The sequence below is a fragment of the Salvelinus alpinus genome, chromosome 1 (assembly GCF_045679555.1).
Source record: "Salvelinus alpinus chromosome 1, SLU_Salpinus.1, whole genome shotgun sequence".
Taxonomy (NCBI): domain Eukaryota; kingdom Metazoa; phylum Chordata; class Actinopteri; order Salmoniformes; family Salmonidae; genus Salvelinus; species Salvelinus alpinus.
This window is the reverse complement of record NC_092086.1, coordinates 22,952,136-22,977,098: the sequence shown is the minus strand read 5'-3', so window position 1 is coordinate 22,977,098 and position 24,963 is coordinate 22,952,136. Positions and strand designations below refer to the sequence as shown.

The following is a 24,963-nucleotide window of genomic DNA, read 5'->3' as shown; positions in this document are numbered from 1 at the left end:
TGTTATAGGACTGTCATCTGAAGAATTCTGAGAAGGTTAGTGAAAAAATGTATATATTTTGGTGGTTTATACGTTATCGCTATTTTTGGCTTGAATCAATGCTGTTGTGATGTTTGCTATTGTGGTAAGCTAATATAACGCTATATTGTGTTTCGCTGTAAAACACTTAGAAAATCTGAAATATTGGCTGGATTCACAAGATCTGTGTCTTTCATTTGCTGTACGCTGTGTATTTTTAAGAAATGTTTTATGATGAGTAATTAGGTAATACACGATGGTCTCTGTAGTTATTCTAGTCGCTTTGGTGAGTTGTGATGGTGGCTGCAATGGTAAACTATGATTTATACCTGAAATATGCAAATCTTTCTAACAAAACATATGCTATACAATAAATATGTTATCAGACTGTCATCTGATGAAGTTGTTTCTTGGTTAGTGGCCATTTATATCTTTATTTGGTCGAATTTGTGATAGCTACTGATGCAGTAAAAAAATGGTGGAGTAAGAAAAGTGGTGTCTTTTGCTAACGCTATTAGCTAATAGATTTACATATTGTGTCTTCCCTGTAAAACATTTTAAAAATCAGAAATGATGGCTGGATTCACAAGATGTGTATCTTTCATCTGGTGTCTTGGACTTGTGATTTAATGATATTTAGATGCTAGTATTTACTTGTGACGCTATGCTAGGCTATGCTAGTCAGCTTTTTTACTGATGGGGGTGCTCCCGGATCCGGGTTTGGGAGGAATTAGAGGTTAAGAACTGTACTTACATCTTTTTCGTCGTAGTCTAAGGAGTACCATTTCTTGTGTGTCTCCTCATAGACAAATGGGTTCCCATAGATCTGGTAAAACTGATTCAGCTGATTGAGGAAACTCTTGAAGTTAATGTCAGTCCAGCTCCTGAGGAGGTCAAATATACTCTCCAGCATAACTTTCCCTGCGATTTCTCGGCCTTCGATGACACTTTTCCTTTGATCCGGCCAAAAAGCGTCTTTTAGCCGCTTGAGCACGTTCTTGGATGGCTCCACACAGATGATGTCATCATACTGATGCCAGTCCCCTGAAACCAACCAAAATCATTGCTTAATATATTTGCATATATTTTAGACAATTTCCTCACATGTAAGACAGTGTGAACAAAATAGACGAGCAGTACCAAATAGATGTATGATAAAAATCAACAAGGTTTTGAACTTACATGAAGTAAATGGAATATTTTAAAATCAGTGACTTACAATAAAGAACTACTATAGAAATTGTTATAGCAACTGCACCCACCTTCTTCATTAAGCAGATGGGATTTGACAAAAAGACATCTGTTGGTGGTGGGGTAGTTAGAATCCAGTTTGTATATGTACTCATACTCGTACTTTAGCTTTTTAAGCTTGTAGACGAGGTACTTGTATGGTATGGACACGGTTGCATTAGATTTGCTTGTGATCAAGCTCCCTTCGACTAGGAACCCATGCTCTCCAAGATTCCTGTAGAGGTAATGCATTGGTTTATCCTCTGTTACATATCATACACATTTAACCCCCACCACCAGTCTGTTGTTTACTATGTGAGATAGATGGGAACATTGTTGAACATTATAAAGCAGGTTTCTATTGAATACATATTCAACATATTTGGCTAAACTGTCTTGACGGCTGATACATTCGATACATGTATATAAAAACCTACTTAGACACAGTGAGCTCAACGGTATCGGTATCCCAGTTCCCAATGTTCCCCCCAGCCCTGATGAAGATGCGGTCCTCGTCCGGGTTCAGCTTGAAATCCTTTGAGAGGACAGCGTGGAAATAGATTGTGAGTCTCTCACTTGCAGAGACCTGTTTTTTCCCTGGAGGGATCCTGAAATTGGACCAAACAAAATTAATCAGATGAGTATTGTATTAGCTAAGTGGCGGTGTGCGTGATCGGTACTGATAAAAGTGATTTGAAATGTGCAGATCCATGGTCGAATATGTAATATTCCCGGGCACAAGCACCTCCCCCACCGGAGACTGGGGTTCAATCCCCCTCTCCACCCTTCCTCATACAGGGCCTTCAGAAAGTATTCACACCCCTTTACCTTTTCCACATTCGGTTGTGTTACAGCCCAAATTTAAAATGGATTCAATTGAGATTGTGTCACTGATCTACACACACACAAATACCCCATAATGTCAAAGTGGAATTTTGTTGGTAGAAAATTGTAGAAATGAATAATAAATTTAAAAACGTTGAAATGTCTTGAGTCAGTAAGTATTCAGCCCTTTTGTTATGGCAAGCCTAAATAAGTTCAGGAGTAAAAAATGTGCTTAACAAATCACATAAGTTGCATGGACTCATGTGTTCAATAATAGTGGTGAACACGATTTTTGTAAGAATTATAAGGTCCCTCAATCGAGTAGTGAATTTCAAACACAGACTCAACCACAAAGACTAGGGAGGTTTTTCAATGCCTTGCAAAAAAGGGCACCACTTGGTTAAAAATAAGCAGACGCTAAATATCTCTGAGCTTGGTGAAGTTATTAATTAGACTTTGGATGGTGTATCAATACACCCAGTCACTACAAAGATACAGGCGTCCTTCCTAACTCAGTTGACGGAGATGAAAGAAACTGCTCAGGGATTCAACCATAAGCCAAGGGTGATTTTAAAACATTTAGAGGTTGTTTAATGCTTGTGATATGAGATCTGATGATGGATCAATAACATTATAGTTACTCCACAATACTAACCTAAATGACAGAGTGAAAAGAAGGAAGTCTGTACGGAATACAAATATTCCAAAACATGCATCCTGTTTGCAACGAGGCACTTAAGTAATACTGCAAAGAAATGTGTTAAAGAATTGAACTTTATACAAAGTGTTATGAATACAAAGTGTTATGTTGCTGGCAAATCCAACACATCACTGAGTACCACTTCATAATTTCAAGCACAGTGGTGGAAGCATCATGTTATGGGTATGCTTGTCATCGGCAAGTTCTAGAGTTTTTTGGGATAAAAAGAAACAGAATACAGCTGTAAGTGCAGGCAAAATCCTAGAGGAAAATCTTTCAGAGACAAATTCACCTTTCAGCAAGACAATAACCTAAAACACAAGGCCAAATATACACTTGGAGTTGCTTTCCAAGACGCCATTGAATGTTCCTGAGTGGCCTTGTTACAGTTCACTTAAATCATCTTTAAAATCTATGGCTGTCTAGCAAGTAACGATCAACTTGACAAAGCTTGATTAGTGAAATGCTCTTAGACTTACCCAAAAAGAATCACAGCTGAAATCACCACCAACGGTGCTTCTACAAAGTATTAACTTAGGGATGTGAATAATTATGTAAATTAATATTTCTGTATTTACCTTTCAATAAATGTGTAAAAACATGTTTTTAATGTCATTATGGGGTACTGTGTGTAGATGGGTGAGAAAATACATCTATTGAATCAATTTTGAATTCAGGCTGTAAGACAACAAAATATAGAATAAGTCAAGGAGTATGAATACTTTCTTTGCTTCTGTACCTGTAGTGAGAGTGGATTTCCACTCTCAAAAACGTGTTTGGAAATAAGCACAACATTGTGTACACAGACAACAATGGATAGTAGCGCTGTGTGGGTTGTGGGTGTCTTCGAAAGTGCTTTTGTGCACCTATAGATGTTTATCAATGCAAGAAAAGTGTGCCTTTTAGGTTCTTCATGTTAAAATTGTGTGACTTCTGTTATGAACAACACACGATTTGTAAATACCTTTTTGGTGGTGGAACATCCTGACCCTTGGTTTCAGAGTCGTCGCTTTTGTTGTCTTTCTGTTTCTCTTTCTTGGCGCCTGGGCTCTGTGGTGTAGGTGAGGAGGCATCTCCTCCCCCACGGGAAGGCTGCTGCTGGACCTCCATGTTCTCCACCTTCACCTGTGGGTCCACACTGGAGCCTTTGCTCTCCACCTGGCATGAGGAGAAACAGACAGTTTGAGGATCAGTCTGCTCTCCACCTGGCATGAGGAGAAACAGACAGTTTGAGGATCAGTCTGCTCTCCACCTGGCATGAGGAGAAACAGACAGTTTGAGGATCAGTCTGCTCTCCACCTGGCATGAGGAAAAACAGACAGTTTGAGGATCAGTCTGCTCTCCACCTGGCATGAGGAGAAACAGACAGTTTGAAGATCAGTCTGCTCTCCACCTGGCATGAGGAGAAACAGTTTGAGGATCAGTCTGCTCTCCACCTGGCATGAGGAGAAACAGTTTGAGGATCAGTCTGCTCTCCACCTGGCATGAGGAGAAACAGTTTGAGGATCAGTCTGCTCTCCACCTGGCATGAGGAGAAACAGTTTGAGGATCAGTCTGCTCTCCACCTGGCATGAGGAGAAACAGTTTGAGGATCAGTCTGCTCTCCACCTGGCCAGAGGTCAACCAAGGTGCTCTTTGAAGAGATGGTCTCTCAGTAACTTGGTTGACCTCCCTAGCGCCCTAAACCTAGGAAGAAAACTCATCTACTCATCTTTCTCGTGTGAAAACCAGAACTTCTATTTTCTTACTAGCACGGATTTCGCTGATAGCTGCTTTTATGAGGAAGGTTTCACTTGAAATGACTCTGATATGTGCTTGTTATACCAATCTTAACTGAATGTGCTGATTTGTAAGTCAAATGTTAAAATGTAAATAGTGTGTTTGAGGGGATGAGTTTCAGCAGGGTGAAGCACAGAATATAATTACTCAAGACTAAAATGAAAGGTGATTTGTAGATCAGTGGTTCTGCACAGTCTGACTACAATGTAGTTGATCTCAAACACACAGCAAGTCAGGGAAGGTAACAAGCTCCCCCAACACCCTTAGACAAAACAAACTACATCAGCCATAATAATCTAGTCTAAGCAGTATTTTTGACAAATATAGTTAATTAGCACACATGATGGAAAATGTTGCCATAATACAGGTTTATAATACGGCTATATTAAGTTAGGGTTACCTTATGGAAATAAATACTAGCCCGTATCATAGCAACACAAATATATTTGATTGAAAAAGAAAAACCGCTGCACCACTCAGGAGAACCAGGTTAAGGCACTGCATCGCAGACCTGGGTTCATATTCCGGGCTGTGCCACAACCAGCCATGGCCTGGAGTCCCATAGGACGGCGCACAATTGGCCCAGTGTACAAAACATTAGGAATGCCTTATATTGTGCACCCCCTTTTGCCCAAAGAACAGCCTCAATTTGTGAGCGCATGGACTCTACAAAGTGTTAAAATGTCCAGCTGCGTTGCAGTTCTTGACACAGTCAAAACCGATGCGCCTGGCACCTACTACTATACCCCGTTCAAAGGCACTTCAATATTTTGTCTTGCCCATTCACCCTCTGAACAGCACACATACACACTCCATGTCTCAAGGCTTGAAGTGGATTAACAAGTGAAGTCAACAAGGGAGCATAGCTTTCACATGGATTCACCTGGTCAGTCTATGTCATGGAAAGAGCATGTTTTGTACCCTCAGTGTATTTTGTAATGTCAAGCAGCTACATTACCTCTGATTTCTTCTGAGAGCCAAACACCATCTTATTTCCAGCGGTGGTTTGCTTCGAATCCTGGTTCTGCTGATCATCTGTCCCTTTCTGTTTGTCTTGTCTGGTCTGGTTCTGCTTAGCACTCTGGTTCGCATTCTGGTCCAGTTTAGTCTGCTTTGAGTTGGCCACGTCTTTCTTGTTCTTAGTGCTCTTCACGTCAGCAGCCTTTGGAGCTTCCTGGACAGCGGTCTTCACGTCAGCAGCCTTTGGAGCTTTCTGGACAGCGGTCTTCGCGTCAGCAGCCTTTGGAGCTTCCTGGTCAGCGGTCTTCACGTCAGCAGCCTTTGGAGCTTTCTGGACAGCGGTCTTCGCGTCAGCAGCCTTTGGAGCTTCCTGGTCAGCGGTCTTCGGGTCAGCAGCCTTTGGAGCTTCCTGGTCAGCGGTCTTTGCGTCAGCAGCCTTTGGAGCTTCCTGGTCAGCGGTCTTTGCGTCAGCAGCCTTTGGAGCTTTCTGGACAGCGGTCTTCGCGTCAGCAGCCTTTGGAGCTTTCTGGACAGCGGTCTTCGCGTCAGCAGCCTTTGGAGCTTTCTGGACAGCGGTCTTCACGTCAGCAGCCTTTGGAGCTTTCTGGACAGCGGTCTTCACGTCAGCAGCCTTTGGAGCTTCCTGGTCAGCGGTCTTCGCGTCAGCAGCCTTTGGAGCTTTCTGGTCAGTGGTCTTCGCCGATACCACTGAGGCTGACTGAAGAGGAGGGATGGTGGTGGTGGATTTGCCAGCCGAGTCGGTGAGATAGGCAGGAGTGTCATTCGGAGCTGACTTGGAGGTCTGTTTTGTAGGTGACTGAGATAGGTCTTTCTCTTCACTGCTCTGTTGATATTTCCCTGCGGCAGGCTGGCTCTCTGCGCTGGCCTCAGGCTGTGATGAGGCAGTGCTTGGAGGATCTTGATTGTCAGACGTGTTTCCAGATGGACTGACTGTACTGAGTGCTGCTGATGATGCTGATGCACTGGCTGGTTTCTCCACTAAGGCAGACGTGTCATGAAGTGAGTTGGGTGTCTCGTCCATGGCGCTGGCATCGCTGTCGGAGGACTCCGCAACTTCCTGTTTCCTGTTATTCACATGGCTGCCCACAAGGGAGATGTCAGACAGGTCAGAGGTCAGCTGGTCAGAGTCCAATGACGCAGGGCTGCCGTCCTTCTTCTTCCTCTTCCTCTTTTTTCTCTGTTTGAGCCAAAGGTTGAAATTATTTTTTTTTTTAAACATGACTTACATTTAGTGTTTTATTAGGATGCCTATTAGCTGTTGCAGGAGCAGCAGCTACTCTTCCTGGGGGCCTACAAGCTAGGTGATCAGTTTCTATACCTGGACAGTATTATTGACACAGTTTAGTGACTGATACAACAACATCTTCAGATAAAAATATGTTTTCAAACACAGTATAATACATTTTAAAAATCTGAAATTAGAACGAGGAAGTTCTCAAAAACATGTTGGTTTTAATATCCACCTTTTTCTTAGGGTTGCTGTTGGGCTCTTCATTGGGCCGCTTCGGAGAAGTGTTAGTTTCCCGGTTATTCAGGGTTGACACATCACTCTCCATTTCTGTCTTCTCATTCACACTCTCCAGTGTGTTGTCTGCATTTGAAAAACAACAAAAAAATCATCAGTTGCATTAGCGCTTGTGAATTACATTGTCAACTTGATCAGAATTCCCTCAGTTGTCTGGTGTAGGCGGCCAATATTCACTCAAAACATGTTCTGCACTAAGCAAATTTCAGGTCTAGTGAGCACAAACTTGAACATTGTGAAAATTCTCTGCAACTTCTGGTGCGCGTTTACTGTGAACACTGAGGCTTTACTGCTTTAAGTTACAGTTAACAATTGAGAAAAATGCATCCCATAACATTTTAACATGGAAATAGCTGTTCTATCATTCAGACTACAGAAGCAGCAAATGTGTCTTGTTCAATGTAGGCCTACATTCCATGAGACTGAAACAAACATGCAGGGCTTGACATGAACCTGTTTATCCACTTGTCCTTCAGACAAGGAGGTGGCTGAAAATGTTGTCGTGTTTGATGCAAGAAACCACTTTACAAAATACAACTCATTATTATTCCCATTCCATTAGTACAGAGAATCAGACAAAATAAGCTACGCTCTGCCTACTTAGCTGATTCAAGACCATTTCAAAATACAACACTGCCCCTTTAAGACATTAAAAAAATGATCTTTACCTGACTTGATTTTCAAAGATGGCTAGAAATGCACACATTTTGTGCTCTTGTAGGAAGCAACCACTCCCCATTGTTGACTAGAAATTAGCTATAACTGGGCTAATAACTCACTAGCAAAGAATATGAACAAATGTGCACAGGTGGCTACATGCAGCTCTCGCTTTGACTTCTAAACAAGCATATCTACTCAAGATAGCTCATGTTGTCCAGTTCTAGGTGAATTGCACAGATCCATATATGTCATGGCTATTTGCATTTAGGCCTACTACAGCGCTGATTGGTTATGACGCACTGGTCTGTGTAGAGTAAGGGCCTGAGTTCTGCATGTCAATGCAATCGAATCCTTCTCCAATGTGCACTGCCTAAAAGAAAATCTCTCGCACTAACTCTTGCATAGTTCATTTTGTTTCGGTATGTTACATTGAAAGTGTCTAATATAGTGTTGATTTGAGCACAAGTCCCACAGCAGAGTGAAACGTTGATAGTGTTAACTAAAGAGGAAAACTCTAGAAAGTTGAGTGAAGTTCAATCTCGTGCTTCTCTGTGCGCACTGGTATTTCATCTGCATGGCAGTAAGAAGGGAGCTGCGCACAGCTTAGAAGGAACATTGGTGTAGGCTATTGGGGCTCCCGAGTGGCGCAGCGGTCTAAGCACTGCATCTCATTGATAGAGGCGTCACTACAGACAGCCTGGTTCGAATGCAGGCTGTATCACATCCGGTCGTGATTGGGAGTCCCATAGGGCGGCGCACAATTGGCCAAGCTTCGTCCGGGTTTGGCCAGTGTAGGCCGTCATTGTAAATAACAATGTGTAATTTGATTTATTTAACTAAGCAAGTCAGTTAATAACAGGCTGACTACACCGCTTGTTGCAAAATAAATTTAGAAATCTATATTATTAAATTATTGTACCCACACATCTCGCGCACGCCAACGAGCGTCTGCATTGCCATGGGCTAAAATAGAAGTCAGTTCTATTTCTGACGCAGATCGCGCTGCAAGTCCTGCCTCTCCCATCTCCTCATTGGTTTATAGAAGCAGGTACCCATGTGCCATCTCCTCATTGGAGGACGAACGAGGTCAGTAGCGGTAATGCACCTAATTTATGAAAGTTGCCAATCGCAATATAAAGTCAAGTGAAGAAAAAGCCTGGAAGGAGGAGGGATGACTAGAAACGATTCGGTTGACCATTTTATGTGTGGATTAATTGGCGGAGTAGAGGACCTTGTGCATTTCAGGTAAAATAACAACCCAATGTTTATATCCCAGGACAAATTAGCTAGCAAGTGCAAGCTAGCTAGCTAAATTGCCATACATGTTTAATGCTTTTCAACCTGTCCCGATATTAATATAATTGGTTCAGAGTTTGTTTTGATATTTTAACCTGCGTGTCGTGATCGTGTTTGGTGTGGGGGGACAAAATCAATTTATGCACGATGGCAGCCAGTTTGGGTTCCGTGTTAAGAACAAATTCTTATTTACAATGACGGCCTACCTCGGCCAAATCCAAATGATGCTGGGTCAATTGTGCGACGCCCTATGGGACTCCCAATCACGGCCGGATGTGATACAGCCTGGAGTCGAACCAGGGACTGTAGTGACACCTCTTGCACTGAGAGGCAGTGCCTTAGACCACTGCGCCACTTGGGAGACCTTAACTGACTTGCCTAGTTAAATAAAAGGTTAAGTGTAAAATATATATCACCCTCTTTCTTCATTCACCATTACAGTTGTAAAATAAATCATAATTTGATGGAGGTGTCGTATTATTTGCATACTGCATCCTGATTGGGCATATGTTAATGAGGGCCTGTGGGAATGTAGGGGTTCATGAGGAAAGCATCTCTCTCTCATGTGGCTTGCAATGTGAAGTTAGCAATAAATGTGCCTTCATAAAGATACACAGTTAGTAGTTATTTTACTCACATACAGACAAGTTTGATTACATGACAGGAGGGTCAGTCAGAATTTTTGTTTTTTTAATGACGACTGTATACAGGCAATTCCACGATAACTGAGTGACAATGAGACAGATTTTTCAGTTTAAAATGTATGTCAAACAAAAACCAATGATTGCAAAGTAAAACAACCCATACAACTCTAGGCACAAGGACTACTTTTAACAATTTCCACAGACATTTTTACAAAAACCCATTTACTTTCTTCAAGTAAAACAGTAAGAACATTTATTTATATAACATAACAGGGCAGTACTGACCAGGCTCCTTGGTGACTGGTTGTGCAGATAGCTGATGGCCACACTGGCTGCAGAATCTAGCCGTTTTCTCAAACGCAACATGGCCACAACCTGTGCACTTCATCTTGAAGTTTCAATGGCGTCTGTATTTCAGAGGGAACACTGTTTGTATCTGTATGACACAGAGCTCGGGACCAAATATCTCACTTTCACTTAAACGTTCTTGAATTTCAATGAAATGTGATAAACAACTAGCCAGCTAAAGGTATAGCCACTTCCCTAAACTAAAGCCAGTCAAATATTCTAGGATCCGTTTTGTGGCAGACAATAATAACTGCCCCAAACCAAATCCATACATACATTAAGTTATCTTCAGTCCAGGCTATAGCTACTGTTAACGTTATGGCTCTAGTCCCAAACATATTTTTTCATGTAGCTAAATTAGTTAGCTAGCTAATGCAAGCTGCATGATTGAACTAGAAATTGCTTTTCCTTCATTAATATTTGTATCAAAGTAATTATAATATATAACATTGCAACCGAGCTAGCTCCCGTTTACCTTGGGAAAAGCCGAAAGTTGTCAGTACAGTACAATAAGTACAGTGTTGGTGTTCCTGAATTCTCAAACGCTGCCCACGCCCACCCTGCGATTGATACATTATCCAATCCCAAACGAATCCTCTGCTACACTCGCGATAGCCACTTCCTCTTTCGTTTCTAGAGAACTACACAACAGCCTAGTGCCTGGATAATTAACTAGCCAACTTTATTACAATTGACGAATGCAAAAGCTCCTCGGAAATGACGATGAAATGCACTGACATTATCAATAGCAAGCTTTCTAGCTAGCCTGGCGCGGCTCTGTTCAGAACATGCATACTGACAAAGAGTAGAATGTTACCTGAAACGACTGGTACCCAGATAGCGGCTAACTAGCTAAAAAAATGCCCGGCCACAGATTAATATTAACATATAGCTAGCTATCTCCCATATAACGTTAAACGATTGCAAATTAATGTCAAACCCCCGTCACCGATATGACAATTTACAGCAGTTTGTTCTGTATTGCTATCTGACATGTAGATAATTATGCCATGACACCAACCCTGCACTGCCTCGATTCAAGCAGTTGCCATTTAACTAGTTTGGTAAATAGCCTACACAGTTGTTAGCTACTACTAGCTACGTAGTACACCGTGACCTAGCTAGCTAGCCATATTGAGTTGCCCGGCATAGCCGTCCACGCCATCTGACCTAAATGCTAGTCTCTTCGCTCCGGGAACAGGTCTCCCGGAGCGAAAAGCATACCTCAGTGCTAAAGTTAGCTAACGGTAGGTAATTGAAAATAGCTTTGCTACTGTATACATTTACCTGTGTTTATCACACGAGAGTCTGTTGTTTTACCATTCCACGAAATGGGTGAAGTAGAATTACACTTTCGTTTTGTGAGAAATGGGCGTCAACAAGCTAATCGTGTACACTGTCCAACTATTATATTCAGTGAGTTCCCAATTTATCACATGCATTGCAAGCGAGGGCAGCTACATGGTGGGGGTTTTCCGAATGACATGGCATGTTCTTGCCCTTAAGCTGTCCAACTGTAAAGGTCATATAATGTTTTGCCATTGTTCTTAACCCCAAGTGAATTAATAAAGGTTCATAATCAAGAACTGAAAGCAGCTGCTGTATGTTTGGGCCCCCGTGCCCATTAAAGCAAACTTTTCTGGTTATTTGGCATCAACTTGCATGCCAAGTTAACTGCAATGCTTTAACCACCTTTGAAAATTAGCTTTTTTTGTGCAATTATTTCATCAGAATTTGGCAGGGTTAATTGAACCATTGCAAATGTTTTGACTGAAGCAACACCATTTACAACTAATGTTCAATTGAGTCAACATGAATGAGATGCAAGGTAATAAGATATCTTACTGAATTGCATCAACATTATAATAACAATGTATTTTTGAGGCACAAGTCCTCTATTGTAATGGTGAGGGTGAACACTGTGCAGCATCCACTTATGACAGCTGATCTCACAGATCAGGCTTCTAGCCCAGGGATTTCCCCATACACCCAGAGTGGATGGGGGTACTCTGTATACAGCTCCCCCAGACGTTTTTCTCTACAATCACTGTGACTCAGCTGTCTCTACACCACCCTAGTAGGCTACTACTACTGCTGTACCTCCAGCCAAGTGGCCAGAGCAGGCTCTAAAGTGAGAACGTTGCACAATGCTGGCATCATATTACAGTAAATCTAGAATACAGCTTGGCTGCTCGTCGACTGAGGGTTGGCAACGATGGGATGGGACGTGAAGGGGAGTTTTTGCAACGAATAGACATTGATTTATTAATACACCTATTACTAGTATGGAAATCTGAAGGGTGACTGAACATTGCATCTTAATTGTGGGCAATTCCATGATAACAGAGTGATGCTGAGACTCAGATTTTTCACTTTAAAATGTTTGTCAAACAGAAACCAATGATTGAAAGGTTAAACAAACCGTACAACTGTATACACAAGGACTACTTTTAACAATTTCCACTGAATATTTTACAAAAACACATTTACTTTAAGAACAGTGGCGATGCAAAGTTTGGTAACATAATTGCTGTTTGTGCTGGCATTCTTTTAGTGTCATTCGAGTACCAGAATGGTGGGGGGATGAAGGTGGGGGACGAGGGAGAACTAATCTAGCTTTGTGTTCCCCTCATAACCACATGATGAGTTATCGAAAGAAGAGGTTGACCAGGTTCTTTGCCCTGACATTCAGCTGGACAGCCGGGCCGTGGAGAAGATGGCGTCCAATCTGCTCGTCTTGAATGGAGGCTTGGTGGTCCAGCTAGACGCCATCCTGCAGTGTCACGAGGACACAGGTAAGCAGGGCCAGTATTTATAAAGCATGTCAGAGTGTTAATGCTGGTCTAGGATCAGTTTTATCTTGGATCATAATGAGTAAGATTATTTCCATTACTCATGTATGCAAGGGAAAACAGGCACAATCAACAGGGCACAACATTCAGAACGTGACAGACGGTAGTGTCTTGTACCCAATCGAAAATATCCTCTGTCCTTGCTTCAGCATGATGTCATGAGTCATAATGTTGAGTCAAGTCCATTCCAAACATTTGGATTTTATATATTTTTTCAGAATGTGAGACTGGCAACTTTATGTGAGTTGGAATAGTAGACTACACAAGGCTCAATTAAATAATGTGTTTGTGCATCAGCAGTACTACTCTTATGTCAGTCACAGATAGTCGATTGGCCCATGTCAGCTAACATTCTTTACATTGCTAAGTTTGTTTAGCGGCCAGCTATGTTTGTTATCATGGTTGAATTATCTACTAGGGGGCCCCCATTGATTTGTTAGTCTCACTCTAAAAAAACTGCTAACATTTCTCTACACCTGTGTAGAATTGGTGGAATTGCAGGAAATTAGCTGTAAAACAGACGTGCCGGCCTGGAAGGACTACCAGCTCAACACTCAGATGGGCTTCAGGGTGAAAATCTCTGTCTCACCAGAGGACAGCACTACTGGGATATCAGCCCTCCAGAGGACAACAATAGCCACTGGGCTGTAGGCATCGTCACTTGTACCAGCTCTAAGGACTGTTACAGGATCCTGGGCAGGGGACCGGTGGGGGAAGAAGAAGAATAGGAGGAGGATGAGGGACAGGTGAAAGATGGGGCAGGAGAAGCGATTGGAAAGGCTTTTGCAGCAGTGTTAGCCAAGAGGACGTAGGTGGACTGTAAGAGGCAGGAGGTAAATTCGAGGCCCTCAGAAGGAAGAGATGGACCAGCAGGAAGTGGGGAATGGTCTCTATGGACGCAAGAAGGAAGAGAGCAAGGTGGTTCAAGAAAAGAGAGAGTTGAAAAAGATAAGAGTAGGTCCAGAAAAGAGAGACAGAGAAAGAAAAGAGGTATCAAAAAGTAGAGGGAGGTAGAACAAGAAAAATGGGACGAGCCAGACATCAGGAGAACAATACTGCAAGGCTGAAGAAAGGGAACTCAGGACACGATGGGAAGATGCAGCCCTACCTCTCTCAGAAGCACCCTGGTAAGATTGGGCTGTACGTGGACTGTGACCAGGGTCGCCTCTCCTTCTTCTCTGTGTCCAGAGCCAGGGTCAAGCTCTTCCGCAGGTTCGAGAAGGTGCCGTCCTATCCCCTGCACCCAGCCGTCTCGCTCAGGGAGCCCGGAGAGCAGAATGACCTTCAGATGATGAGGTCATGGGTCAAGGGGCAATGCCATGGTGATGCTTTAGCTCAGAAAATGGAGAGTAGTCCTATAAGTGGAATTATTAGAACGAACATTCCCATTCAAGTCTATGTTCTGTGATGGATCTAGATCTCTTTCTATGAGGAAATCTGTCATTTAAGAGGGTTTCAGAGGTGAGTTTCTATGTCATCCCCTGTAGGTCACAGAAGGAGTGCACATGGAAAGGTGGTGGATTAGTTTGAATTTGCATAACCAAATACAACCTAAATAAATTTGATTGATACGCTTCATGTTTTTATACACATTTTTACTTAAGACTGTAAAGTATAATGGTTAAGGATGGCTATAAAGTACATACAATGAAGTTGAAGTACTTTTTTCTGCAGTGGGCTAAATCAGGGTCACAGTGTTTCTTGGTAGTCTTAAACAAATCTACTTTGAAACAGAAGTATATACGTCACACACATGGTTATGGGCTTAAAAAAAGAAGACACCTGCACCATGTCAGATATAGAGTTGAAATGTATTCCATTTTGCATCCCAATATTACACTTTATATACATCACAGAAGACTGAAATATAACCAAACCATCTTTAAATAGAACACCAGATATGTTTATTAATTATGAATTTATTACAAATATTAACATTCTACCAATCAGAGTCCTTTTGGTCGTTTGACTGCAGGAACGGGTTTTTAAATGAAGTAAAATGCATTGCCAGATGCATATGACTGGGTGAAATACATTGAAAAAGTAAAACAAAAAGAAACAATGTCTCAATATATTGGAGTCTTTATTCTTATGGAATATTTAAATGAGTGGACTGCAGATATCCAAGGTGGCCATCTGCATTGTCTCAGGTGTACTGCAGATATCATAATCTCTTCCTCTGTTCACAGCTGTGAGTTCATTCATCATGCAGAGGCTCTGTTCTGACCTCTAGTGGAGTCTAATAGATCCTCAGGGTCCATTGTGTGAGGTTCACCATCTCAACTTGCCTGACGACTCAAAGTAACTGAAATCTTCAGCCGTTCTGTTTGCTACGTACTTCAGTCAGACTGACAGCGTTGAAGTTGTTTGTGGTGACGTCAAAATGAGGTCATCAGCAATTGGATCATCTCTAATCAATCAGAGTATCAAACCCAATGAAGAATTTTCAAAGCGCCATTGAAGGCTTCCACCATTTTAATGTAATCAACTGGGTGGGACTTCCAACATTTATTGGCTGATCCCTCCTGGTGGCCATGTTGGAGTCATGTCCAACCGGGTCATCAGGAGGGATCAGCCAACCTGAACAAGAAAATTGACTACTTCAAAATTAAGATAGCCTCAATGGTGCTGCACATGCTGTCACAGACGCTATAATGTAACAGATAAAAAGTCCTCTATCTATGCGCTTTACCCACGTGTGTTCTGGCTCTGGCCCAAACCCTCGGTTTGTGGGACCAATCAGAGAGGTTAGAATGTGTTTGCATTCTAGAAATTGTCAGGAAGGTACTCAGATCCAGACTCAGAAGACACTAACATCCGTAGGCGTGGCATAGCGTTTGGTCAGAGCAAGGAGTTTGGTTAGCCAGGCAACATCTCAACTACTGCCTGAAACCAAAATAAAGTCTTAAGAAAGCTTAAAGAAAGTATGAATGGGTCAATGTACACTGTAAAACATCATTTCAGAAGTAAAAACGAATCTATCTGCCTTATGTTTACGGTAATAGTACTGCATGATCATAATGTTTATTGTATTTTAAAACATCAAGGCAATAAAGGCTACGCTTAGACAGGCAGCCCAATTCTGATATTTTAACAGCAGATCTTTTTCAGAGCTGATCTGATTGGTAAAAAGACCAATTCGTGAGGGGAAAAAAACGGAATTTGGGCTGCTTGTCTAAACGCAGACAAAGTGACAAAGTCTTAGTTGAGATGTGTTACCTGAACGCAGCGCTGTAGATGACAGGGTCATCCTGGGCCTGTTTCCCCCTAGGAGTGGGCCTACAAACAAGAACACAGTCATTATCATGGTTGTGGAATTCTATTGTTATCATTATAATTGCTATTATACAAATCATTGTTGCTAAAGACTGGTTTATACTAGGTCTAAAAACATGGCTGTAGAACATTAGAATATGAAGAAGTGTTGTTGGCAAAAACAACATTATATTTATACGCAGGACTGTCATTGCGACGCTCATTGTCCTTGTTGCAGAGAGGATATAACAGGTTGGTACCTGGATACTACACTGTAGAGGTCCTCCTTGGCTTGTTGCTCCCTGAACATGTGGAAACAGAAACACATGTATTGTTATTGGTTATCACAAGAAAATCTAAAGAAAATTGTCATATTAAGTGTATTTTTTTAAAGTAGCTTTCTTACCTTATACAGCTGTAGATGGCCGTAGCTTCCTCGTTCTGCTGTTGTCTTACACGAGGACGTGAACACAAACACAGTGCAGTTGGTTAAGGTAACATCACCTATTGATTTGTGTATTGTTTAATCAATTATCACTTTACTTACATGTTTGCCCTTTGCTTGGTGTTGGTGTGCACTGTTGTATAGGTGACTTCATCCTGTTGAGATGGTTCCTCTCTCCGCTCTTCTGTCAGGCTACAGTCTGACATGGGGCTGGTTACATGCACTGTGGTCTAGACACAGTGAGATAGAGACAGAGAAAATACTGCCAATGCATTTGTGAACAGCAGAACTTTCTGCACAATAGTTTTTTTAAACTTTGGGCAAAACAAAGTTAAGCTACAATATTTCCACTTCCTTATGTAAATGATCACACTTTCACATCAATTTCCTCTGTGAATCAGCCAGTACACTTGCTCCAACCCACACACAGACATATACAATTACGATCAATGCTGGTTGCAGTATTTTCTGCTTGCATCTCTCACCACGAACATTGTGGGTGTTTTTGTGGTGAAGACTCTAGGCATGCTGATGACTGTAGCATAAATAGTGACTGCTTGCATGTCCTGTACATGTGATAGCTGTGCCAAACTGTGCTGCAAATGCATTGGGTTCATACATTGACCCTGCATGACTATCATCATCACAATTAGTTTGAGGATAAGAATGTAAGAATTATTGTGTGGTTGCAACACAAAAGCACAAATATGACATAAGTGTATAGCTGAAACAAATAGATGGTGACAAATAACTGGTAACAAATAGCTGGTAACAAATAGCTGGTAACAAATAGTTGGTAAAAAATAGCTGGTAACAAATAGCTGGTAACAAATAGTTTAAAACATATTGTCACCCGTGTGTTCTCTTCTGTATCTGATTTTGGTGCTGTAGTCTTTTTCCTGAGGACAGAAATAGGCAGCATGATTATGACTAATTTAGAATGCAAATCAGCTAAAAATATTTGTTTGAGGAAATAGTGGTTAAAACCTACCTGTGAGCAACAAGATGCCAAGCGACCATAGGCACAATGACAATCATTGGCACTACAGCAAGAACTGCAATAAGTATTTTGAGTGTCACAACTTTCATCCCCTTTGCATGCTCTGCATATGAACACAAAAGCGTTATCATTTAAATTACATTTAAATCACTTAGCAGACGCTCTTATCCAAAGTGACTTACAATCAGTGCAGACAACCACATATCACAGTCATAGTAAATACAGTTTTCCTCAATAAAGATGTTATAAGCAAAGTCAGTGCTATTAGGACAAGTGCATTTGTTTTTGCATTTAAGTTGTTCAGATTTCTGATTGCTAGAAAATTTAATTGTACTTACCTTTGACTTTCAGAGATAGAATAGTGGAATTCTGTCTTCCATGCTTATTGCTGACGACACAGAAGTATTTCCCACTATTACCAGTGTGAGTAACATTAAACTGTAGCTCAGCCTGAGATACCATTTCCAGACAACTGTCTCCATCTATTTTAAACCAAGTGTAGTTCAATGTTGGGTTAGCATTGCTGCTGCAGGTCAAAGTGACATCACTACCCTCCAATACTTCAGACGACGGCCAAACTGAGACTGAGGTATTCCTAGGGCCATCTGAAAGAGATCAGACCACATCATCTAGTTATCTTACGTCAGTTGCTTTTTAGAAAACAGTGTTACTTGTTGATAAAACCTTCCTTTACTCACATTCAACATTGACCTTGATAACCTCAGAAAGTGGTCTATTGTGATGCTTTGGAGAACATGAGTAGTTTCCAGAGTCTTGAAAGGATATGTCACAGAGGTAAAGAGTTGAGGACTCCTCTTGCAGGGGTTTTCCATTCCTGAACCACATAACTGCAGATGAACAGTTGTTCATACAGGTCAGATTCACACAATCCCCTTCTTTTATTGGTTCGTGTTCTTTGGGTGTTGCCATCGAAATGATCAACTCTAAAAGTGAAGGGGAAAAAACGGTAAATGTCCTAGTCTATAGACAACGCAATAGTGAGCTAAGCCCATTTCACGCTTGAAGCAAATTAAGGAAAACAGACTTACCAGAAATATTCACTTTTACTTCCCGTCCACTTGCCGCCGTTATTAGTTTCAAATCTGAATGCATATTCTCCACTGTCTCTCTGCTCTACTTGGTGGATTTGCAAAGAACAATTATGAACTTTGTTACCAACATACTCAAATTTGGTGGCGGTATGAGTTCTATTATTACTCTCAGTGATGAAAGGGCCATCAAAAAACTGTTTCCTCCCTTGACTCCACATAACTTTTTCCACTGTAAGGTTCTTGTTAACAAGCATCTCAGGATAGTGAAATGTGCAGAGAATGACAGCAGAAGAGCCTCTTACTGCACAGACATCTTGATATACCACAAGCCAGTTGGTGCACAAAACCCCTAAAACAAAAATAAATGTGTTATTGATTTACACTCACCTACCCTATGTATTTACAGTGCCTTGCTAAATTATTCAAACCCCTTGAATTGCTTAACATTTTATTGTGTTACAAAGTGGGATAAAATGTATTTGTCATTTTTTCTTTGTCAACAATCTACTCAAAATGCTCTGATGTCGAAGTGGAAGAAAAATTATATATATTTTTTAAGATTAATAAAAATGTCACAACTAAAATATAGTCGTTGCAAAAGTATTCAGACCCTTTGTTTAGGCAAGCCTACATGAGTTCAGGAGTAAGATTTGGCTTAACAAATCACATAAGTTACATGCAGTGGTGGGAAAAGTACTCAATTGTCATACTTGAGGAAAAGTAAAGATGCCTTAAAAGAAAATGACTCAAGTAAAAGTGAAAGTCACCCAGTAAATGACTACTTGAGTAAAAGTATTTGGTTTTAAATATACTTAAGTATCAAAAGTAAATGGAATTGTTAAAATGTATCAAAAGTAAAAGTATAAATCATTTAAAATTCCTTATATTAAGCGAACCAGACGGCACCATTTTCTTGTTGTTTTATTTATTGCTGGATAGCCAGGTGAACACTCCAACACTCAGACATCACTTACAAACCAAGCATTTGTGTTTAGTGAGTCCGCCAGATCAGATGCAGTATGGATGACCAGGGATGTTCTCTCTATAAGTGTGTGAATTGGACCATTTTCCTGTCAAAATGTAACGAGTGCTTTTAGGTATCAGGGAAAATATATGGAGTAAAAAGTACATTATTTTCTGTAGGAATGTAGTGAAGTAAAATTAAAAGTTGGCAAAAATATAAATAGTAATGTACAGATACCCCAAAATCAACTTAAGTAAAAATACTTTAAAGTACTACTTAAGTGCTTTACACCACTGGTTACATGGACTCACTCTATGTGAAATAATAGAGATTGACATGATTGAATGACTAACCCTTCCTCTGTACCCCATACATAGAACATCTGTAAGATCCCTCAGTCAGGTATTGAATTTCAAGATTCAGATTCAACTACAAAGACCAGGGAACTTTTGGAAAGCCTCATAAAGAAGGACAGTGATTGGTAGATGGGTTACAATAAATCAGATATTGAATATATCTTTAAGCATGGTCAAGTTAATCATTATGCTGTGGATGATGTAATAAACCACCCAGACACAACAAAGAGTCATCCTTCTGAACTGAGCTGCAGGACAGGAAGGAAACTTTTCAGTGGTTACCATGAGGCCATTGGTGACAGTTACAGAACTTGAAGAATTAGGAAAATAATAATGGGCTAATATTTCACAATCCAGGTGACTAAAGCTCTGAGAGTAGAAGATCCATAGTTGTAATGGCTGTCAAATGTGTTTATAACATGTATTGACTCATGGAGATTAACACTTATGCAACAACTATATTTTAGTTATTTAATTTATATGAAAAAATAAAATAAAAAAAAATCCACTTTGACATTACATGTTATTTTGTTTAGATTGTTGACAAAGTCAATAAAATAAATGTTAATCCCGCTTTGTAATACAAATCCAAGGGGTATGAATACTTTTTCAAGGCACTGTATTTAAACAGTGAAGCTCTATACTCCAGCATTTTGGTTTGAGATCAAATGTTTTACGTGAGTTGACAGTACAGAATGTCGCCTTTTAATTGAAGGTATTTTCATATTTTTTACAATTTAGAAATGAATGCACTTCATGTATCTCGTCCCCCCATTTTAAGGTGTCAAGTATTTGGACAAAAAAAAAAGTTATAGTGCAATATTGTGTCATTTTGGAGTGACTTTTTCTTATTTACACTTTTATTGTAAATAAGAATAGAATATGTTTCTGAACACTTCTACATAAATGTGGATGCTACCATGATTATGGATAGCCCTGAATGAATTGTGAATAATGATGAGAGAGAAAGTTACAAGTGCACAAATATCATACCCCCAAGACATGCTAACCCTTACAATAACCGGGAAGGTTAGCATTTTTGGGGGGGTATGATATTTATGCGTCTGTAACGGTCTCACTCATCATTATTCACGATTCTTTCAGGACTATCCGTAATCCTGGTAGGATCCACATTCATGTAGAAGTGTTTAGAAACATATTCTATTCTTATTTACAATAAAAGTCTCTTCAAAATGACACAATACATTGTATACCACTAATTATACATGATACATATAATAAATGACTTCCTAGTGTTATATTTTTGATTTCCTTCATTGTTCTTACCAGGCAAAATGAGTAGAGACAGAGCCATTTCCATACAGATGGGTTGTGTCAGCCCAACACTCATCTCTGTAGCCAAACAGCAATCTCTCTAAGGTCCTTCACTTGAGTCACAGTTCTTAATACAGCAGTCAAAAATGCAGAGTGAACCTCAGTCCTCTAGTTTAAAACACAGACGTTTTGTGTCAATTCATTTAGGGGCTTGGAGTTACTCATCAGGAGCTGCGTTGCAAAAAGGCAAACTGTCTTTGCAAGTGTCATCAAAAGACAAAAAGTCTGGGTGTATCAGCTAGCTAATGAGCTGAGTGAGAGTCACCCGTTGACATCAGACAGTCGCCGCAACCAAATCAGGTCATTTTACCACAGGCACAACGTGCCACCTACAGTGCCTTCAGGAAGTATTCATACCCCTTGACTAATTCCACATTTTGTTTTGTTACAGCTTGAATTCAAAATCGATTAAATCAACAACAAAAAATGTCACCCTACACACAATACCCTATAATGACAAAGTTAAAACATGTATTTAGAAATGGTTGCTAATTCATTGTAAATCAAATACAGAAATATCTAATTTACATAAGTATTCACACCCCTGAGTCAATAAATGTTAGAATCACCTACAGCTGTGAGTCTTTCTGGGTAAGTCTAAGAGTTTTGCACACCTGTATTGCACAATATTTTCACATTATTCTTTTTAAGCTCTGTCAAGTTGGTTGTTGATCATTGCTAGACAGCAGTTTTTAAGTCTTGTCATAGATTTTCAAGCTGATTTAAGTCAAAACTGTAACTTGGCCACTCAACATTCAATGTTGTCTTGGTAAGCAATAACAGTGTATCTTTGGCCTTGTGTTTTAGGTTGTTGTCCTGCTGAAAGGTGAATTTGTCTCCCAGTGTCTGTTGGAAAGCAGACTGAACCAGGTTTTCCTCTAGGCTTTTGCCTGTGCTTAGCTCTATTCTGGTTCTTTCTATCCTAAAAAATCCCTAGTCCTTGACGATGACCAACATATCCATAACATGATGCAGCCACCACCATGCTTGAATATGAAGAGTGGTACTCAGTGATGTCTTGTATTGGATTTGTCCCAAACATAACATTTTGTATGCAGGACATAAAGTACATTTCTTTGTCACATTTGTTGCAGTTTTACTTTAGTGCCTTATTGCAAACAGGATGCATGATTTGGAATATTTGTGTAATGTACAGACTTCCTTCTTTTCACTGTGTCATTTAGGTTAGTATTGTGGAGTAAGTACATTGTTGTTGATCCATCCTCAGTTTTCTCCTATCACAGCCATTGAACTCTGTAACTTTTTTAAAGTCACCATTGGCCTCACCCTCCAAAGTGTAATTAATAACTTCACCATGCTCAAAGGGGTATTCAATGTCTGCTTCTTTTTGTGCCCTTATGTGCCCTTCTCTGGGAGGCATTGGAAAACCTTGCTAGTCTTTGTGGTTGAATCTGTTTGAAATTCGCTGCTCAACTAAGGGACCTTACAGATTGGCCTCTGTGGGGTACAGTCATTAAAAAATCATTTTAAACATTATTACTGCAGAGTGAGTCCATGCAACTTTTTTACTCCTGAATTTATTTAGGCTTGCCATAACAAAGGGGTTGAATACTTATTGAAACAAGACATTTGAGCTTTTCATTTGTAATTAACTTTGATATGATGGGGTAGTGTGTGTAGGCTAGTGACACAAAATCTCAGTCAATTTAACACAACAAAATGTGGAAAAAGTCAAGGGGTGTGAATACTTTCTGAAGGCACTGTAAGTCATTTCCACTTATACTGTATGTTAGCCACGAACAGAGACCTGTGGAGGTTGAGGGCGTGACCCAGATTGTACCCTCTGCTCAGGGCCAAAAAAGTAGGCTGCCAATAACAACTTCTGCTGGGGTCCAGACCAAATAAGGAGAATATTGTTACACTGAAGTGATTGTGTGTGATGTTGTACATTGTCCACACGGTGGCAAACTATTGTGTATGACTCACATTACCAGAAGTAAATTATTACCAAATCTATGCGTTATTCCACACAGAACATTTATAGAATAAACCAACTATATGAACATGCGCCGTACATTTGTGAAACCAAAAATGAATATTAGCAAAACAGAGAATAGTTTATACTATAATTGAAAAAACTCAAACTGAGAAATATATATATATATAAAAAAAAGTTTACCGTAGGCTATATGCTAAACTTCACAATGGGTTTCCAATCAAATAAAAACATAACATATTAATAAATATATAGGAAACCTGAGCAACATTGTAAACCTTGTAAATCATCAGAACATTAAAGTGGTTAATGTGCTGTGTGCAGAACCTGACGTTACTACTCTTCAGCAGTTGTATGAACTGATACATTCGCTTAATCTAAATGAAACGTCAGATCATGTCTGACACCACACCCCCCTTCAGACTCCACAAGCCTACGTCCCTGGCTCTCCAACGCGTAAAACGGATCAATCCACACAACATTCTATCAAGCGGAATATGAATCACCCACTCTATCGTAGCCTAGTTGACGAAATTTAAATACGATCACGAGGTCACTATATAAGAGAGGACAGTATGAAAAAAACATATACCAAGTTCTCATTGAGGTGAAGTTATAGGGAGAAAGTTAAAGGAGCGCGAGAACTTCACACAGTGGTCGACATGGAGAGGTCCGTTAAACTTGCTTTAGTAACTGTAGCTATTTCCATGCTGGTTTCTTGCAACCCAACCGAAGCGTGGTACAAGCAAGTTTCCGGCCCAAGCTACTACTCGGTGGGCAGAGCTTCGGGTTTGCTGTCCGGGATGCGGAGATCACCATATGTTAGGAGGTCCGAGACCGATTCGGTGGCGGACAGCGGAGAGTCTACGGTGAACAGCATCCTCTCGGAACCGAGCAGTCGACTGAATTCGGTCCTTAAATCTATGGTAAGAGGTTATATTTTATGTTCAATTGAGCAATGTGCATTGGAAACAGGCACTTCCTGTGGTGCGTAAAAGTGCGTAAAGATTGCACAGAACACAAGAATAATCAAAAGTAGTCCAATTATGTTTTTTCTTTTGGTAGACTATTATATTTCAAACAGTTTTGATACCCTGAAACTGGATCATCATGGAGCTGTCCATTCAGCACCAGCGCACCACCAAGTAGCCTACAGCCTCATTATACAGTCAAGTTTGGACTAGATTAGAAGAAAACTACAATAAATCAAAAGGACATATTAGAATATCAGTTTATAGTCAGTGTTATTTTCAAAATCAACATTTTGGGGAAATGAATCTCAAACAGCCACAAGTCTTGAACATCAACGAACTTTCTCATAATTCGCTTAATGTTGCATTATGTTGATTAAAATGTCTTGTTTTTTTCAGCCTATTTGTATCAAAGACATCACACCGAATCTGCAGAGCTGCGAACTTGTTCAGGATGGTTCAAGGTTATTTCAATGTAAAGCAGACGTGTTCGTATCGCTCGACTCATTGGACTGTGTGGAAGCATGATCAGCACCGCGAACGTGGATGGACTGATTATGTTCGATGGAACCGAATGTTTCTTATTTTCACAAATATGGCACAAATGTTTTGCGTGAAAGTCTGTTTTAGCATACTGTCATGCGCAGTCTGACCCCTAACGGGTAATAGCCAATTTGTCTGTTAAATCATATTATGTAATGCATAGCAATGTACATATGTATTAATTTCTTTGTTTAATGAATAAATACATCTTATATTGCACTCAAATT

At 40.4% G+C, this 24,963-nt stretch overlaps 3 protein-coding genes across 5 annotated transcripts in view; 1 reads left to right on the top strand and 2 right to left on the bottom strand.

Annotated features, from left to right (window-relative positions):
• The window catches only part of rnf213a (ring finger protein 213a), a 63,053-nt gene extending 51,244 nt beyond the window's left edge, over positions 1 to 11,809 (bottom strand). For 2 of the 3 annotated variants that reach the window (XM_071394476.1, XM_071394494.1), the window contains exons 1-8: positions 11,294 to 11,809; positions 9,944 to 10,065; positions 6,997 to 7,124; positions 5,511 to 6,710; positions 3,738 to 3,931; positions 1,686 to 1,856; positions 1,281 to 1,483; positions 773 to 1,062 (exon numbers count right to left, since the gene is read on the bottom strand). In XM_071394476.1, coding sequence (XP_071250577.1) covers positions 773 to 1,062; positions 1,281 to 1,483; positions 1,686 to 1,856; positions 3,738 to 3,931; positions 5,511 to 6,710; positions 6,997 to 7,124; positions 9,944 to 10,046 — 2,289 coding nt within the window. In that variant the 5' untranslated portion in view covers positions 10,047 to 10,065; positions 11,294 to 11,809. Of the gene's footprint in view, positions 1 to 772; positions 1,063 to 1,280; positions 1,484 to 1,685; positions 1,857 to 3,737; positions 3,932 to 5,510; positions 6,711 to 6,996; positions 7,125 to 9,943; positions 10,066 to 10,481; positions 11,082 to 11,293 lie in introns of those variants that run through there. The other variant, XM_071394486.1, reaches the window with a different exon arrangement.
• Positions 11,810 to 14,650: 2,841 nt separating this feature from the next.
• Positions 14,651 to 18,806, bottom strand: LOC139571530 (B-cell receptor CD22-like). Its single transcript, XM_071394506.1, has 10 exons — positions 18,608 to 18,806; positions 18,257 to 18,502; positions 17,897 to 18,163; positions 17,550 to 17,661; positions 17,412 to 17,457; positions 16,661 to 16,788; positions 16,520 to 16,564; positions 16,374 to 16,415; positions 16,078 to 16,137; positions 14,651 to 15,744 (listed from the first exon to the last, which is right to left on the bottom strand). Exons 1-10 carry the CDS (start codon positions 18,669 to 18,671, stop codon positions 15,738 to 15,740), a joined length of 1,017 nt encoding a protein of 338 aa, XP_071250607.1. The 5' UTR covers positions 18,672 to 18,806; the 3' UTR covers positions 14,651 to 15,737.
• A 4,949-nt stretch (positions 18,807 to 23,755) lies between these two features.
• Positions 23,756 to 24,852, top strand: LOC139571489 (neuropeptide B-like). Its single transcript, XM_071394419.1, has 2 exons — positions 23,756 to 24,148; positions 24,593 to 24,852. Exons 1-2 carry the CDS (start codon positions 23,885 to 23,887, stop codon positions 24,719 to 24,721), a joined length of 393 nt encoding a protein of 130 aa, XP_071250520.1. The 5' UTR covers positions 23,756 to 23,884; the 3' UTR covers positions 24,722 to 24,852.
• The last annotated feature ends 111 nt before the right edge of the window (positions 24,853 to 24,963 follow it).

Bases quoted from the DNA above. Each gene is read 5' to 3' on its own strand.
- LOC139571530 (XM_071394506.1), bottom strand. From the start codon at position 18,671: ATGCATTCAGATTTGAAACTAATAACGGCGGCAAGTGGACGGGAAGTA. The intron at 18,164-18,256 runs GTGAGTAAAGGA...GATCTCTTTCAG, and splicing joins TATCAAGGTCAATGTTGAAT to ATGGCCCTAGGAATACCTCA. The intron at 17,662-17,896 runs GTAAGTACAATT...GTTCATATGCAG, and splicing joins TCTATCTCTGAAAGTCAAAG to AGCATGCAAAGGGGATGAAA.
- LOC139571489 (XM_071394419.1), top strand. From the start codon at position 23,885: ATGGAGAGGTCCGTTAAACTTGCTTTAGTAACTGTAGCTATTTCCATG. The intron at 24,149-24,592 runs GTAAGAGGTTAT...TGTTTTTTTCAG, and splicing joins ATTCGGTCCTTAAATCTATG to CCTATTTGTATCAAAGACAT.